Source organism: Atractosteus spatula, chromosome 16 (assembly GCF_055471065.1).
Source record: "Atractosteus spatula isolate fAtrSpa1 chromosome 16, fAtrSpa1.hap1, whole genome shotgun sequence".
Lineage (NCBI taxonomy): Eukaryota > Metazoa > Chordata > Actinopteri > Semionotiformes > Lepisosteidae > Atractosteus > Atractosteus spatula.
In genome coordinates this window covers 5,948,136-5,966,904 of record NC_142721.1, presented here as the reverse complement: position 1 = coordinate 5,966,904, position 18,769 = coordinate 5,948,136, and the positions used below count along the sequence as shown (strand labels likewise).

Here is an 18,769-nt window from a genome sequence, read left to right as displayed (position 1 = left end):
TGCAACCACATCATTCACGCGAAAATGAGCGACAACAGAAAGCTTGCAAGCATGGCACAAATTCCTTAAGGTAAGGGTGCAATGTGTGAACTGAGTATATTTATAACACTTGTTTCAATGCCAACTACTATTAAAGATGACAACTCAGTCCACCTAAAAATCAGAACAGTCTCTCAGAACAGTCCACAGTGATGCCATGATTATCCAATGACTGTAAAGTAATGGGTTTGCTTCAAGATGGTATGTCCTAACAGCTTGTGATACATGCCTCACACACTATTATACTGTAGCATTTCTGAGACATTACAATGCCAATCATAATGTCAATGGTTCAGGACAATTGTACCAAGAGCCGTTACGTAACTGCCAAAGTATCGACGTTTGCTCCTGCTGAGAGCTATAAGGTGCCTGCTGCCTCCTGCCAGAGCTAAGCCAACCTCCAGTGTTGCAATCAGTTGTACCACTGTGAGCAAATGTTAATAAATTCACCCTGTACTACACAAAATCTCCCACCAACAGACTTTCCCATTATTTTTCTTCCCCCGTTTCCTTCAGAGCCCCAGGCCCGTGTTTTCAGAGGCGCAAAATAAAAATTGTCACCAGAAAACAGCTCACGCTTGGAGCAGATTCAGTAAAAGATGTTCCTGCCTTCTCCGCAGTCGTATGAAGGCAAGGTGGTTAAAGAAGGAGGAAAACCATAAAAAGGATTCAAGAACGTTTAATACTTCAGTTTTATGCTGATTAATACTGTAATGGGGTTTAGTAAAAATACAAAAGGGAGTATGAAAAAATAAAGTGAAAGACTTGTAATAAAGTTAAAACATCACAGAGCACATCTATTTGATGTACCTACTGTACATAATTAGAAATTGAAGAGAACGCATTTCTGGGCTGTGTTTCACCACCTACAGCCAGGTCAGCGGCAGACGCTTTGAAACTCATGTGACAGGCTTATCTCATCTGAGCGGCTCAGATGTCTTGACTGTACCTTCTTAGCGCAGGAAGTGGGTCGAATAAACGGCTACTGAAAACCGCATTTCAAACTCTCGCTTAGCAGAACGATTTTTTTTGGCAACTTTTCGCTATGGCTAGCGCTTTTCAGAACTGCCGCTCAGTTATGGTCACCGGTGCTAGCCGAGGCTTAGGTCTGCAAATAGTGGAGAGCCTGGCAAAGAGCTGCCACTGTCCGGGAAAAGTGATCGCTACAGCCAGAGACCCAAGCAGAGCCAAGGTAAAGCTGTACAGTATACAGTGGTGTCAAAAGGCCATGAGCTCATGTAGCGAGTGCATGGCACGTAAATTATCACAGCCTTCTCGGAACACACTACAGTATGTGCCTTTTTACTGTGGTATAAAATGTTATGTCACCACCAACATATAAACTGAAAAAACAGAACAGTTGTATTTATAAAGTTGTTAGAAACGGTGCGGAAAATGTGGACCAAAAAATCTGTTGATGTAATATTTGAACTCTTCTCCACTCATAATAATCCATTTTTCTTAAGGTATACAGAAATAGAAAGTAAAGTATATTACCGACAAATGCAGACATACGGTATACTACAGATTTCTCACGTGTCTCTTCCATAGGAATTGCGGTGCTTGGTTGAGAAATACCCAAATATCCATATTGTGACACTCGGTAAGTCTCCCGACAAGTTTCAATGAAAAAGTAATACGTCGTACTAAACAATAATTTAAACTGAATAGAAGTGGTTGTTGCAGAGTTAATCTTTTTAAGATTAACGAAATATTGCTGTACTCTTTTAGAATATTATGTGGAATTTTGGTCACATGGTTATAGAAAAGATATTGCTGGTCTGGAAAAAGTCTGCGAACAGAAAACAGATTCCAGGGCTTAATGGAGTGTCCTGCACTAACAGGCTGAAGGAAGTGAACCAATTTAATCGCGAACAGAGAAGATTATGATTGGAGCTGATTCAATGCTTCAAAATCCTCAAAGGCATTGACAAAATCAGCCCAGCAGATTTCTTCCAAATGAGCAGTGAACCCTGAAATGGGAGACAAGCAGAAGCTACATGGAGGTGCAGTTCAAACTGAGAGCAGGAAGCAATTCTTAAAGGGTTGTGGGAATATGGAACATGCTAGCCAGCCATGCTATTGAAGGCCTTCTCTCACAGTATGTTACTCTTGTTATGGTGATGAAATTGAACATACAGTTTGAAGTGAAGTCTTTCCAATGCACTTACGATATTAACATGACTTCACTTTAATTTTAAGTCTACAGTTTTGACAAAGCATTTTGTGGACATTTTCCTGCTTCCCCACCATTTGTAAAGAAATAACTTTGCACATGAACATGTGAAGCACAGAACATGTGCACTTTTGTCAGCACTTGTGCAACATTTGTCAACATGAAAATTACTTCAACCAGTGTCTGCCCAGTCCTGAGCAGGACTTTTCCATGTGCTCTGCTGCAGTGTTAGTAGCTGCACAGCAAGCCAATGGAAATTCGATTTGCAAGTTATTTGTTTTATGGAAGGGCGGTTTTGTCTCTTTAGATGTGGTTAATCAGGAAAGCATTGCTAACGCTGCCAAAGAGGTGGAAGCTCTTGCGGGCGAGGAGGGACTGAGCTGCCTGATTAATAACGCTGGAATTAATGTCGTCGCAAATTTGGAGAAGGTGACAGCAGAGCAGATGATGCAAAATTTCGAAACCAACTCTGTAGCCCCCCTCATGATCACCAAGGTAGTGTCTGTCCATCTCCAGACTACACAAATATTTTTTCCTTTACTTTGTTACATTTCATCCATAGATGTCTGTATTTTTTGCAGAATGAATGCTTTTCCTCAAGTTTCAGGATTACTAAATATAGCTTGAATATTCTGTTCTGTTTTTTGTCTAAGGTGATTGGTTATACCTGAGCAAGTTTACAAATGCAATTGTAAGGGGATGTTCACTAATCCCAATAAGATATTTCACTGTTATTAATTATTCATTTTGGTTTTGAGATACACATAATTTCAAAGCCAGCCAGCCTATTTACACGATAATTTAGAGCTGTACTTTAAATTTTAACGTGCAAATAAAGGAATATTTGAAAATGGTGTAGAACTTTTTCAGAAATAACTGCTTTACCACATGAAAACATCTGTTCTTTCTAACAGACGTTTTTGCCACTGTTGAAGAAAGCTGCAGCTCGCGGCACTGGAATGGGAATTCACAGAGCTGCTGTCATTAACATGACCTCCCTCCTGGGATCTGTTGAACTCAACTGGGGTGCTAACGCAAATAACTTTAAGTGGTACCCATACAGAACATCAAAAGTATGTGTTTCTTGTTGTTACAAAGGCACGGTATTATGGTTTTGTTGTGGTTCTGGGAGAAAAAAAAACAGCAGGTTACTGAAAAGTCAGAATATTGCAGCATGGCAAAAAGGTACTGTAAATGCTTTGTTCATAGGAAAACATGACTGACAAATTGTATTAATGTCTGAGTACATTGACAGAAGCCTTCATCCACCACATACTGTACTTAGAAAAAAGTTTGGTTACCGGATGACAGCAAATGTTTTGTTAGATACAGAATTTTTTTTCAGTTTAGGACTTTCGAGTTGCGGATGAATTACTGAGCACTGTCTTGACAACACTGAAGAAAAGGTTTTTATGTGACGTCTATGTTTATAGTGTATTTTGGGGTGACTTTTTGAACTGCCAGTCTACGGCGAAGAGCAGGATCTAGAAAGGCTTGCATAGTATCTTCAGGGACATAGAAACTCAAAACCTTTCTGATGAAGCTTGGGATACAGGATGTATGCATTAATTGCCTCAAAAGACATTATGATCCACCTCCACAGAAAAGTGTGACCAATATATAAATAATTAAAAAAGTCCACTTCTCATTTTCAACCTGCAAGAGAGAATTTAAGTACTCTTTGAGTGCAGGTAGTCTTACAGAAAATATTGTCACAAGTTAGGAACAGCTGTATCTATTTTTACTTCAATTTCCATTGTCTTGACAGAGTCTGCAATTCGCACACTTTGCAATTGTTAACTTGCACATAGAGTAACTGAAACCCAAGCTTACTCCACACATGCAAACATCAGTGCGTTTTTATGTACAAACAATTTACATTAGCAGGTGTCCTCTCACCTGTGTATTAAAAATAGTTTTGTTCATTTTGTCCTTCAGGCGGCTCTGAACATGGTGACCCGCTGTCTGGCTGTTGATTTAGAAGCAGACGGTATCCTGTGCACAGCCATCCACCCAGGCTGGGTCCGCACTGATATGGGGGGGGCAGAGGCAAGTGATTCTATCACCTACAGTAGACATTTGGTGATTTATACGGCGGCGTTTTTTAGCTTTTCTTTTGCCGTAATGACTTTCAGTCTCGGCTTTCGGGGTCTGATCTGTGCCTTTTCTGCACCCATTCATGGAAAAAAGAAATGAATAAAATTCTTACGTCAAGTTTCATTTAAAAAAAGCTGGGACGCCTGTACCAAATATTTAAAAAAAAAACAAAGCTGCTCCAAATCTTTTAGTTTCTCTTCTTTAAACCCATGGAACGTGTAGCGTTTTGAATAGTTGCTTTCTGGTACAGTTAATGTGCTCTGTGCCTTTTTAAATTTAAAAAAAAATGTGGGATAGAAATTCAAATTCAATCTGTTAGGACATTGCATTTCAGTTTTGCTCATGATAAAATGGTGTGAGTGCAATTCCATTCAGCCCCATTGAATGGATTTAAATGATACTTTTTAGTGGACATACAGTACACTTACAGAAATTAAATTTAAAAAATGTATCAAAACTTTTCTTATCTGAAATGGGCCAGCTCTTAGGTATATGTTATTTGCTGTGCTTTCAGGCTCCTCTGAGTACAGAAGAGAGCATCTCTTCAGTTCTCTCTGTGATTGGCAACTTGTCTGAAAAGGATCATGGGGGATTTCTGCACTACACTGGGGAGATATTGCCTTGGTGAGACAGGAATGGTCTCTGTTCACAGAATCATGGTAAATTTCTTAGCAGGAAACAAAAGTAAATCAGTGGTTCCCAATCCTAGTTCACATATCTGCTGGTGTGTATTGCAGCTTAGCTCTTTGGTTAAATCATTTGTTTTTAACCAGGGGTCTACACTTTCTACACTTGGGTGTGGAAGATGCCCTTTTTGGGGGTAGTAGACATGCCAGAGTTTATAAAAGGTACAGTAAATTATTTAAAATGCAAGGAAAGTAGAAGCAAATTTTGTTTCATCAGACCTAGGTATTTTAAGGTAAACTTAAAAAATGTTTATTTTCTATGTATTCTTTATTTTACTGTGAAATAAAATATCTATATTTCTGTTTTTTCATTCATGTAGTTACGATATCTTAGGTTTAAAGAACTGACCCACATCAATGATGTTTGATACGGGGTGTTAGGAGATATTTTGAGAAGCAAAGGAGTGTAGACTGCAGTAAAGATTAATAATAACTATTATTCATTACACCTATATAGCGCTTTTCTGGACTCTCCACTCAAAGCGCTTTACAGGTACTGGGGACTCCCCTCCACCACCACCAGTGTGCAGCCCCACCTGGATGATGCGACGGCAGCCATAGTGCGCCAGAACGCTCACCACACATCAGCTATCAGTGGGGAGGAGAGCAGAGTGATGAAGCCAATTCATAGAGGGGGATTATAAGGAGGCCGTGATTGGTAAATGGGAAGTTTGGCCACTCCTACACTTTTTGAGAAACGCCCTAGCATTTTTAACAATCCAGGTTTTACATCTCATCCAAAGGACGGCGCCTTTCTACAGGCTAGTTTCCCCCCTCACTATACTGGGGCATTAGGACCCACAGGGTGAGTACACAGACCGCTAGGTGAGCACCCCTACTGGCCCCACTAACGCCACTTCCAGCAGCAGTCTTAGAGGTCTCGCATCTAGGTAGTGACCAGGCTCACACCTGCTGAGCTTCAGTGGGTTGTCAGTTGTGAGTTGCAGGGTGATATGACTGCTGGCTAAAAAGTACTGAGTTCAGTGGATCCTTAATTCACCCAGTTTATTTAATAAGTTTAAGAAATAAGTTTATTTTTTCTTAGAGGTAATATTAGAAAATAAACTTTCAAGTGAATTTAAGTAACTTATGAAACTTATGAAAGTTTAAACCTTTAGTTAAAAGACAACAGACGGGTTGATTATTTAACTGAGACGCAAAACCAGCAGGTGTGTGGGGCCTCAGGAAAGGATCGGGATCAGCTGAACTAAATAACATACTGTAGAAGGGAAGAACAAACTGCAATGGTCTGTGGAGGAAGTTTCCTCACGTTTAAGTATAAAATCATAAAGCCTGCAAGTGGGAGAAGACACTTGTTTATTTGCAAATACTGGATTATACTTTACATTAAGGGTCTTTTGTGATCTGTTATTCAGATTTGTAAAATGAAGAATTTTAGTGATCATTTGGGCCCAAATTCTATAAGCTCTTCAATGCTCTCAAGACTAGTCTTTTAATAGAACGTGTTACTTGCTTAATTCATCAATATTTTATTAATCAAATCTTTATAAATGGGTTAGTATAAGACTGAATTTAGGGGTCTTAAGGTCTAGATTTAGAGATCCCAGCATGATATTCTTTGTTACTCCTGATATTTTGAGTTCAGGCCCTAAGAGACATTTGATGTTTGTTCATAACTGCTTGATCAATCGCGGGATGTTTTCACCTTCCTAATTTTGATAGTGATATATTTCCCAGTCATGACTTTTCAAAATTCTGTGAAGCTGAACAGCTTAAGCCAGAGGTACCCATCCCTTGCAAACTGTCGCACCTGTGATGCTACTTCCAGCACAGAGCCCTGTGGAATGCCCTGAGATATTGTATGTATACTATCCATGGTAGTAAGTTTCCAAAGGGTATATTAAAAATATACTTCTGCAGTACTCCAGCCATTTACCATTTACCAGCCATGTGACATGTTAGCTTTCCTCATAATTACACTTTTCAGATATAATTTAGATCATTAATTATGAATGATGCTGCAAGAACATCTACAAGCTGTACATCTGAAGTCCAAACTGGATCAGCTTCTCATTTTGCACATAAGCTATACACCAGCAAAACCACTTATTTTAAAGATGAGATGCAATTTAAGACCAAATGAAAATACTCATTCAACATTGCAGATGATCAGTGCTCTGTTTTGGGGCATTTATTTTTCTGGCATGTAACATTCCTTTAAACTTAATTTAGGCTGCTAATTAGAAAACAAGTCCCAATCTACTTTTCACTTAACATTGCAACTGTTGTGAATATTTTATAATCTATCCCTTAAGCACAATTCACATGCAACAATGATCAGTTCCAGAGCTCATTTAACTTACATTTCTGTCCTGCAGTTTGTCAATTGTGTGTGTAATGTATGTTGGCACATTTCATTTCAACAGAATGGATACGCATGTAATGTACAGTATAATAAGCGAAACAGCAGTATCAGTTTAAATAATTATGAAAAATCATGATAAATAAACATCCTATATCCAGAGGGCAATTCATATTTTTTTCTCAAATGGGACCTAACGAATATGCAATGACTGCTAATTTCCTTTTACATGGAGGTGTGCTGTAATAAAATAAACATTCTAAAAGTGAAGAACACTGCAAATACCGCACAACAGTGGTGTTGCTCTTTAAAAATGTGTTGCACCCAAAACCATATATGAGTTTGAGCCTACTTTTTACTTTGATCTGTATGACCTATAAAAAAAACTAATTTTCACTGTACAGTATATTTAATTTCTTAATATAAATAGATTCCTTGATGAGAAGTCGACAGTCCAGAATTTGACAGTGTGGTGAGATGCTTTCCCTTGTCTTCAAATATTTATCCAATTCAATCCTTTTTACAACTTTTTATTTCATGTTGCCTTCCAATTTGTATATGTATGATATATTTGTATTTGTTGTAGAATTGTTAGTATTATTATAATATATGAATAGATATTCATTAATTATTAAAAACAGTGGTGTTTATAAATGTAAGCAAAAACAATAAGACATGGATAGCTTACCATCCTTGCAAAAATGTGAACTCCCTGAATTCTCATGCACACAGTATTACCCCTTAAGCATGTTGTAAAACAGAGCCCCATGTGTAATTTCATTTACCAAAAATTACCAGTAAGCAAAAGCTCGATTTCTCATTTCTCAGAGCCTGCTAATTAAGATTAATTGCCTTACCTTGCTCCTTTGAAACGCCATAGAAGCTTGCAAATTGGATACATTTTTGCAAGCTGGTCATGAGATATGAAAAATCTTAGGAACGATTGAGCTGATTTTGCTTAATGTTTAGTACCTATCTTTTTAAAACTGTCACCAGCAATAATACAATATGATGAAATTGTGTACATATAGTATGAGAGTAGATTAGTCATGTCATTTCCCTAGACCCTTGAACAGCCTTCACACTCCTGTAACAAGGGATCGGCTTGCAAACTTGGCCCTGGAAAAACAGTGTAGCCATAGATAGGTTTTCAGTCTAACTAGGCTTAATGGGACCAGTTAAACAGCTTCTGCTGGATCTTCAGGTGCTTTTACATTTAAGACATTAGAAAGTCTGCAGACAGACACTCTGGACCATGGTTAGGGACGCATGCTCTGGAGAGCTTGGGGCACTTCGTAAGTGTACTTTAAATCCAGAGTCAGGGTCTGGACCACAATGACTGGAATACAGTGTTTCTAACCGGTAATGGACAAAATACATCTGTGGACTACATCAGAATTCGGCGAATACCTCAAGCAAGTACACGTGTATCTTTTTACAGGGTAGTATAATATTTATCAACAAGAAGAGAATGATACCACTGTAACAGGACTTAATCAAGAGGTTCTGGAAATGAGGTAGTGGAGATGGAGTGCCACAGCCTGTTCCTGGAGGACCATGGTCCAGTAGGACTTATAAGTCACCCTTAGAGCATCGCATTTTGACCAATGTAGTGAATACATTAGAATTATAATTGTCATTGAATTAATATTATAGAAATTAAATCTCTAAACTACTTTTAGAACTGGCCACCCCTGCTCCAAAAGTTCAGTTGAGGGATCTGAATCTTTGTTTTCTAAGGCCTACAGTGATCTGAAGAGAGTTTGTAGTTAATTTATAGAACTACTTTTCAGTTACTGTAGTTTAATGAGACAGTAGGAGCAGTTCCAGTAATTAAAGCAGAGAGATGTACTACAGCATGTACCAAGGCTGCTTTGACTAATTAAAGACAGGCATAAAGCGTAATGAAGTGGACATAACGATAAAAGAAAATGGCATGTTCTAATTGAGAAAATCAGTAATCATGTGATTAATGAAGTACAAATTAAAAAAATCTGAATTTAATTCTGTTCATTCTGAAGATCATGATCTTGTCAATTGAGGTATATTTTAAGTCATTTTTATGTAAGTATAAAGTTCTACTTAAAAATCTGCATATTTTCAAAATATATTAACAGGCAGTCATATTAAACTATAAAAATGAATATAGTTCAACTGCATTGTATGTTCTAACCTCCTGTCTCCTCAACATACTGTACTTTTGGAGGTTCTCAGTGAATTCAAGTTTTTAACATCATACTGCAGGGTAGAAATACAGTAACAAACGTCTCAGTGTACTTCAAGTGGACACATATTCATCAACACTGATACAGTATGTCACTATGTTTTTATTAAACGTGAGCTAGGAACTGAAAATGTCAAAATACCCCTTTTCAGGTTTACAAAGGACTGCTAGCACAACAGTTAAACCATTTTTTTCCATTTGCAACTGTACATCTGTTCAGTTTGTCACAAATGTGAAGTATAGTCATAATTTTTAAAACCCTGGCTAGGAACAGTTACTACTAGAGATAAGGACATTTTTTAAAAATGATGATTATGGCAAAAGGAAGCTGCATAAAGCTTTTTTAAAAGAAATATTTTTTCCCCCGAGTTCATAATCTTCAGTATATTCAAATTGATAAGCAAAAATAACTCAACTACGATTAATGCATTAGTTATATGAAGTTAAAGTTAAAGAGCTGCACAAGCTCTAAATCTGTTAGCAGGCAGCCATATTAAACTAGATAAATGAATACAAACACTAGGAATTCTCAGGCATTGCAATCCCTAATCAGCTCTAAATTGTTGAGCCAAGGCAAAGTGACAAAGCAAGTGTACTTACGATGATGGGTGATGCTAAATTTAAGTGACAGCCTGAACCCTCTATTATAATAATCTTCTCTAGGGCAATCTACATAGACTGATGCTGACATGAGGTAATCACTTCAAATTGAGCCTTGAATAACTACCTCTCCAGAGTGAAAAATGTCTCCGAAAAGCAAGTGCTCTCCCCCTTTACAATGTCCTGATGTAAATGGCAGAATTTTTGTTATTATACGATAAATCCCACAGTGGGCCTTAAAGTAATGTAGTCTTTGAAATGTAACCATGGGGGTGAGTGACAAATTCTTGTTGACGTGCCCCTAAAAACTGTTGCATGATGGAGAGTTTTGTTCCCCTCTCTAAGGGGAAGGAGAGAGGTGTTTTTAATATTCTGAGGGGCATTGAAAGAACAAATGAGTATTAGGACCAATAGCAGTTGTTGCATTTTTCATTCCTCTCAGTATGCATTACTATTTTGCAACTTTGGTTACCATTATATAAAATGAGCCAAAAACATCCTGTAATTATAACCGTTTTCAATTAATAACATCCAGAAATGTAAATCAAACAGTTTACCATTGCAATGTAAAAGGAAAATTGACAGTTTTGTTGACCACAGCAGGGTCCACTGTTACTGTGTCCCAGAGCAATAAGGCTTACTTATGGAACCAGGCTAAATGAGCCATTTCTATGCCTGCCAAAGACTCATAAACATTTTCTAATCAGTTTCTTCATCTGGCTTGACTGCTTCAAAAGAGAACATTTTATTTCTGTGAAAGTCTGTCAGAAGCAGCAGCTCTTGAGATTTTACTGAGCTGATGTTTGCTGAACTGGAAAGAAATCAATTGAGGAAATCCTTTGGAAAAGCTGGGCATGACAAATTTAACTCTTATCCTGAAAATATTAAAAAATGAAATGATGGTCACAAGAGTCAATATTATTCTTAAGTACATTCAAAAAGACCTCTCAGCAAGCTGTTTGCTGTTCAATTTTTATAAACAAACTCAAATTAAAAAAAATATTCTTCATGTTCAATGGAAAATAAAATTATTAATCTGGCAAGGTTTCATAAACTAAATTATCAGATACATTTACTGTAAATCTCCCCCTCAGCTCCAATTTACTTTATACTCAGCACTTAGGACATACTGTATGTTGTTAACATATTAAATTTCAGACTGTAATTTTCTCTTGCAGTGATAGCTCTAGAAAACTAAAACCCAAGAAAAGTGAAAAACAAGCTCTTCTTTTTCAGAACATCTTTGCAGAACTGTTCCGACTGTGATGTTCTCCAGTGTCAAACCCAGGTGAAGCAGTTTGAAATCTGGACCTCTCCTTTCGGAGCTTCTCCAAGACGTATACTACCTATAGTCAGCCCCAGATTCAGCACCATTGCCGTGATTTACTTTGTATTTTCAGTTTCAGAAAACAAATGGTAAAATTAAACAACGCAGAAGTTTGATCCATTAGATAATTAAGATTCATTGCACTTTTGTTTCACTATCCAAGATTCATTCAGTGCTTAACCTAAACTTATTTCAACATTTATATTCATATAGCATTTGTGCATATATCCATTTTCAGTCTCATTCTTTAGAACCTCTTTATAGCCATTTCAATAACTATCAGTGCACTGAAACTTCATTTTAGCACTCAATAGTTAACCGGTTCATTTTGAAGAAATGAGCCATTCAGACTCAGAATGAAGGACAATAGAGGCTGGAAATGAGGCCTTAGATCTTTAAATTTATGTGCTTATGTGCACTTGGTTAATATTTGTGATAGGGTCCAGAAGAGTCAATACATTTTGAAGTGGAAAAACTGACACAAACAAGTTGTCATTTTTTGTAAATACCCAGCTGATTTTTTGTAAATACCCAAATGTTCCATATCTAGAAATTCACAAACGTGATTTTTTAAAAAATACCTTACAACCTAACTTCTTACACAGACACCACCTGAAAAAAAACACAATTTTTTTGTTTGGAATACAGTATAATCAGAGTTGTGCACAGTTCTCTGTCATCTTCTCATGAGAACTGCAGAAAGCTTCTCTTCAGATGCATTTGGATTTGTAACCTGCATGTCTGGATTTAGGCTGTAACTCAGTGCAATGGTGCAAGAGACCTGCCAGTATTAGGTCTCATTATCAGGCTTTAGTGCATAAGGGGAGAGTTAATAATAGCTAGTCACAGTGCACTTTATCAAGTGCTAAAATGCTCATATTTCATTAACAGTTCCAATACAGTTTGAACTAATGCTACTCTGCATCATTGTAGAGTACAAATTGAGTACAAATTGAGTACCATGGTAGGCAGGTAACCCCTTAAGTCTATATTTTTGAGAAATGGAAAAATAGACTACTGTCTGCCAGGTGTGTTGTAATAAAGTTAGTGCGATAGCATACAGTAGCAGTAGTAGTTTCCACCATCATTATTTTATTGACAAAATTATGATGACAAAAAACATATTAATCTTAATGCTTAGTAGCTAACTTTGTGCACTACATCAGAGTGGTAAATAGGTTTTGGGGGGGAAAGCTGTAGCATACCTTGGAAGAGGACTCCAATTAGGAAATGAAGCACACTTTTATACTCTATTTTTGATAACAGAGTTAAGCTCAGGATCTATCTCCATTAAATAAACACAAGCTTTTGTACATGCTCAAATAAAAAAATACTGCAATGGAGAGTAGAGGAGAGAAGAACTCACACAACAGACCTGTTGAAGTCAGTAATGACTAAGCCACACACTTCAAAATCACACGGACTTGTTCTCTTGCCCAATAAGAAAATGACTGCAATTAAAAAAATAAAAATGAGGAGAGAGCTATTGCTGCAGTGTCTTGCTTTAATATTTATTTACTTGTGGTGCTGAAGGAAAGTAGAAAGTATACAATACACACTACCGAATTACACATTCTAGTCTGGATAAAGGCCCAGAGCGAAACATTTGTTAATGGTTGGTCTACATATGTGGACACATCAAAAGACTCTATTACTCTATAAACTGACAGCATGAGATAGCAGCGCTGTTTCTGTCTTCTAACAGTCAAAACATTGCAGCATACCGCCCACTCAGCACTGCAATTATGGAGTCTCTCACTTAGTTACAAATGACAAACATAAATCTGTGAACGGTTATTCACTAAAAAACAACATCCATACATAGAACTGGTGCTGGGAGACTTGTAGCCCTCAAGTTTTATTTTTGGTAATGTAACACCCTGAAATGTATATCCAAATGTACTGGACATCACCTTTTTCACCTGAATAATAAGACATCCTTGCATTTATACAGCAATTTTCATCCTGAAAGTAGTCAAAATATTTTACACATAGGAGAAGACACACTTCATCCAACATTGAACAGCAGGACCCACTAACCCAACCCAGAAATGCACCAGCAACCCCAATACATAGTAGTTCAGTTAGAAAAGTAAGAAGCTGCTTCTACCTCTGAAGCAATTGGGAACAATGGGGTCTGGAAAGCTAGACTGTACAAACCCAGACTGGAATCTAGCCAGGACACTAGGTTTAAGACTCCTACAAAAAGTGCCATGGAAGAACCTCTCATGACCAAGTACTCAGGACCTCAGGAGGGTTTCTGTTCCATGCTTCTCCCAACAGGTGTGGAACTGTTTTTTTCTATTTTTCAGACTTTTCTGACTTTGTCCTTGTCATTGACTCAAACTGCATGTCAGGCCATTTAGGCCCATTCCTGTTCAAATCACTTAGCATATACTCCCGCCCTTAAAGAATGATTGATGCTGATGAAGAATACTCAAGCGAGGTAAGAGATTGTGCCAAAATGAAGGAATGCATAAAAATGGGTGATGCAAATGGGAAATATTGGGGAAAAACATCTAAAACTGAGTATTGGAGGCACAGGTTTACACAGAAGATTGTAGGAGTCTGGAATAAACTTCCTGACCTGTTGATGAACATGGTACCCTGGCTTCTCTCAGGTGCTGTATGACATCCTCATCACATTTAGCTATTAGTAATCAAATGGGCTAGACAAGCCGTAAAGCCTTCTTATCTGCAACACGTTGTATGTTCTTATACTGTATTCCTTGGCAGTGTCTGTGGCAACGAAAATTCCAACAGTAATGGAATTGATCTTTACATGCCGTAGATCCATCTGTTCTGACCTGATCATGCAAAGATTAAAATGACTCTCCTCTCACTTTCCCCCTCTCTCTCTGTTGATAAGCACAGTGTTTCACAGCTCTGCCAACACAGTGGCCAGGAGAATAAGGAACGTTCCATCAGATCACTGCGCTGCAGTGGGAAAAAAAAACTGTCAATTTCATGGCTTCTTCCTTGAGCACCCTCTGTTTCAGCAGAAGTGTGAAACCATGCACTGTAAGGAGAGAGCGAGGAGAGAGAAAGTGAAAGAGTCAGTCTCGTGTTTTTGCATTATCGGGGCAGAACAGATGGCTTTCTGGAAAGATTGGTTCCAATACTGTTGCTGAATGCCATGGAGACTGCCAAGGAAGAAACTAACACCATTGACAGATCCACGAGCTTTTCAGTCATGTCTGAAGGGTTCTGAAAGTTGTCTGGCACCAGATGAGAAGAAAAGGGAGGTGGGTCACTCAGTATGAGAAGCAAAAACACATTTCACCTCTTTGACACAAAAGCGCATCTTTGTATTGAAAGCGAATTGCTTTGAGGCCAACTTAAGATAACTCTGAAATGCAGAGTACTCAACAGAAAAGAATGTACAGCTGAATGAATCATTTAGTGCAGTTATGAGTTCAATAGTACAAATACATTGACACTAGAGCACGCGCTGAAAACACTGTTTTAAGTGACCTCACTCCACCCTTAAAAGAAAATGTAAATTACAGAATCCTGCAATTCCTCCAAAATCCCCCTGTGTGTGGAGACAATCTCATTTCTCTTTGGGGTGTATTTCAGGGCTTCCTTGACATTTAATGCAAATGGAGATTTTTTGGCTATTAAGAAAACACCCATAGAGATATTCAACACTTTCACTAGGAAGTCAAAATCCCTACTGTATGTTCTGGTTTCACAATACAAAGCACTAAAAAGTATTTTATAATCAGCACTGAAGCACACCCTTTGAGGAGACTTAAATCTCAAAAAGAGATTCAGACAATCTTTATTCCCTCATTGGAATTAAAAAGTTTCTAACTACTGAATAAACTCCATCAAAAGAAAATACTGCTGTGATGTGCTTTTATGAAGGTATTATGAAAATGTAAAAAAGCATCTTACAATCCATCTGTAGTACCACACTTGTGCTAATAAGGCTTATTATGTTCTGTTTTCACAGACACCATGGATATTTTTTCTGTAAGTAATGGAGAAGTGTGAAATTTAAGTACTTTTCTTTAATGGCGCGGTACTGCTAAAATATAGTCATAGCAGAGCAAAAATCCACTCAATAAATATGTTGTAAAAGACCATGATTACTTATCATACTGTATGTGGCATAACAGAATTCAAACAAAAGTACTGCTAAAAAACTGAGTAAAGTACACATCATTAGACGTTTCCTTAAATGTCACATAGGAATCTAACTTTAAATCCTGGTTTATCAGATACACATCAGGTTTGGAAAGGCAAATCCCCATAAACATCCAAATGAATTGGCATCTCTAAATGTGTGTACCCAGCAATGGGGGCACCCTGCCTGCTGTTCACTGGAACCCTATATGGAACTATGTGGTTGTTGACGATGGATGGATGGAAACAGAGCTTATCTGTGGGTGTTTTTCACAAGTGATTGTCTCCATCTAGAGGCCAACAAATGGTGTACTGAGCTCCATGCATCTCGCCTTGAAAAAACGTGCTCTGCTCTGCTTACACTGACATTGCATTTGTGTTATGAATCGTGTTGGCGCCAGGAATGTCTCAGTCAATTCCTGGAAGGCTGTAGTGTCTCCCTCATTCATCTGAATTGTTACTTTAAAAATAAGTCTGCCTGATACCGGCGATGGCCTGGTATCTTGTCCATTGTGTGGTACCACCCTGCCTCCTATTCCTCCACAAGAGGCCCTGGGTAACTGTGACTCTGACCAGGAAAATGAAAATGAATGGATCAGTGGATGGGTGGATACTGGATTAACTGAATTTAAGTCTCTTCTCCAGATTTCACACTTCTGTCATCTGAAAAGTCTATCCTTTAAACGGAAAAAAAAACATTGGCTTAATCTAATTTGGACATGTTGAATATTTAAGTGCCTGGAATCTTAAAATTACTAAAAAAATCCAGAAATAAAAAAAAATATGTGGAAGCACACACATACGGTACACTACAGCTACACCAAAAGATCTTGTCTGCTTGCTTGGGTGTATTCTTGTTCTTCTCTTTTCATTCAACATTTTTCCTTCTTTCTGCTGAAACACAAATCAGTATTGATCTACAGATATTACAACCATTTTGTTTTAAGCTTTGTAACATAATTCAAGTATAGAGAATAATAAGTGATGTTAACAACGAGAAACAGATGATAACAGGTCAGTTAGATTTGAGCAATAATCGTAATGGATTAGCTAATAACTTCATATTGGCAGTTCATATTCAGTTCACCTTGTTTGACTGTGATATCAAATAAGTTGTAATAAAATTATAATAGTAGAAAAGCCTCTGAGTAATAATAATTGCTTACACTTATAAAGGGCTTTTCTGGACACTCCACTCAAAGCGCTTTACAGGTAATGGGGATCCCGTCCACCACCACCAATGTAGAGCCCCCACCTGGATGGTGGAAAAGTGTACACAGTACACTCACTACACATCAGCTATCAGTGGGGAGGAGAACAGAGTGATGAAGCCAATAGCCAATTCAATAAATTGCTGATGCTCATAACATACTTATATTATGACTGAAATTTCTGAATGCGTCTAAGATCTTTAAGTCTTTTGCACTATTGCGTACATGCTTCAAACTGCAATAGCATGATGATACAGCTAGCAACATAAGATAGTTTATTTAGACATTAACATGAGTGAAAAACACTGTACAGTAACCAATTGTCATTTCATTTGTTATAACCAATCTGGAAAAACAAGATGAAGAAATAACTGGACAACCATATTTTAAACAGATTACATAATGCACCTTATATAGTATTTTATCAAATGGTCCTTCTTTTGATCTCCTTAAGCCTGTTTGGGAAAGGGCCCTGTACACAGACTTCAATGCTGATCCTTGGTTCACAATTTATAATAGTTCATGCTCCGTCTTCAAGTGACAATGTCAGAGAATTAGCATAAATTCATTTATAATCTCTACCTGAATTTATAGCTAGTTCAGCACTTCAGAAAAGCACTGTCCCACGCTTTGTGGAATTCCACTGAAAATCCCTTTCTCCATCACTTCCTCTTATGCTGTTTGGTTATTCCAGGTCTTTCTCTCTGTAGTTCATTACATTAGTTTTGGTTGTATCTTACCTCATAGTTTTATTATTTTACTACTTTTCAATTGTGTCGTATTCAATTACATTTACTGTATAGAATGTATTCCCATTGCTTGCTTTGTGCATGGTGATTTTTCAAATAGCTAGAAAAAGTCACAAAAATAAAAAGATTGGTGCAAATAGTTAATAGAACAGCCATTAGGAAGCAATAATTTGTAGGTCCCATTTCTTAATTTTAATGCATTCATAAACATGAGGCCACTGTCTTACATTAAAGCATTACATTAAACTCTTCCTCACTGTCTGTTTTTGGGCTAGCCCCTGATGATGATGATGACAAACACACAGCTCTATGTGTTTCTCCAGAGAATTAACAGTAAATGCATCTCATCTGTTTTTCAGCAAGCCCTAATCTTGAGGGGTGAGCTGGAATTGCATACTTGAATCTTCAGACTTTGAAAATCTGACCCAGAGAGAGGAACAGAAATAATATAATTCTAACTATGCAGTTTCCTGCATAAACATTTCCAAGAATAACACTGCAAGTATGACTACTATATTTGTAGGAAACTGGAACATACTGCACAGTTTAAAGATTAACCTGTCTTGCATATATTTGTTTGATATGGTTAACTATTTAAAAAAAATCTCTTTTCCGATTCATTTTGCAGAGGTATATTTTCTGGGTCAAAGCAGATATTCAATTCTAAATGTCATTCTCTTACTTTACAGGATTAGATTCTTAGGAGTACATCCCAGTTAGGGAGTGAGCCCTTTATACTGTAGATGGAGCAACATGCCTCAGAAACAATTCCCAGTTTGCTTCATTTCAAACCCAAAACACATCTACATTCCCTATAATGAACCATTTTAAACAGTTTTGGAACCAAACTTTGTTACAGTGTGTCAAAATATTTTAAAAGTACATTTAAAAAGCTGGCTGCCAAAATTTAATATGATGGTTGTGTTCCAATTTACATTCAGCTGGCAATGTAGTTTTTAGGTCCATGCAATTTATCTGCAGAAAATAAAAGCAGAGAATGGTTTTCTTTTGTTTTCATAAGCATTTTGATTAGGTTCTTGGCAGTTCTTTCAGTTTTTGGCAGTTAATATCTTGGCAAGAAATTGCAGGATCTCAGAAACCTGTCTGCATACCAGTCCAACTGGCAACCCCTACCTTTCTTCATCTTCCACTGATCAACGTCTTTGTTCCTTCCTATTCTTTCTTGGATGATTGCTGGCCTTTCCA

General features: G+C 37.5%; 1 protein-coding gene across 1 annotated transcript; it reads left to right on the top strand.

Annotated features, from left to right (window-relative positions):
- Window positions 1–1,084: 1,084 nt before the first annotated feature.
- On the top strand, window positions 1,085–4,940 carry LOC148819444 (uncharacterized). Its single transcript, XM_088935089.1, has 6 exons — window positions 1,085–1,231; window positions 1,591–1,642; window positions 2,523–2,710; window positions 3,130–3,288; window positions 4,154–4,264; window positions 4,827–4,940. The coding sequence occupies exons 1-6, from the start codon at window positions 1,085–1,087 to the stop codon at window positions 4,938–4,940; spliced, it is 771 nt and encodes a 256-aa protein (XP_088791215.1).
- Window positions 4,941–18,769: the final 13,829 nt, after the last annotated feature.

Excerpts from the sequence above, each read along its gene's own strand:
- LOC148819444 (XM_088935089.1), top strand. The coding sequence starts at position 1,085 with ATGGCTAGCGCTTTTCAGAACTGCCGCTCAGTTATGGTCACCGGTGCT. Across the intron at positions 1,643-2,522 it reads TATCCATATTGTGACACTCG|ATGTGGTTAATCAGGAAAGC; the intron begins GTAAGTCTCCCG and ends TTGTCTCTTTAG. Across the intron at positions 2,711-3,129 it reads CCCCCCTCATGATCACCAAG|ACGTTTTTGCCACTGTTGAA; the intron begins GTAGTGTCTGTC and ends TCTTTCTAACAG.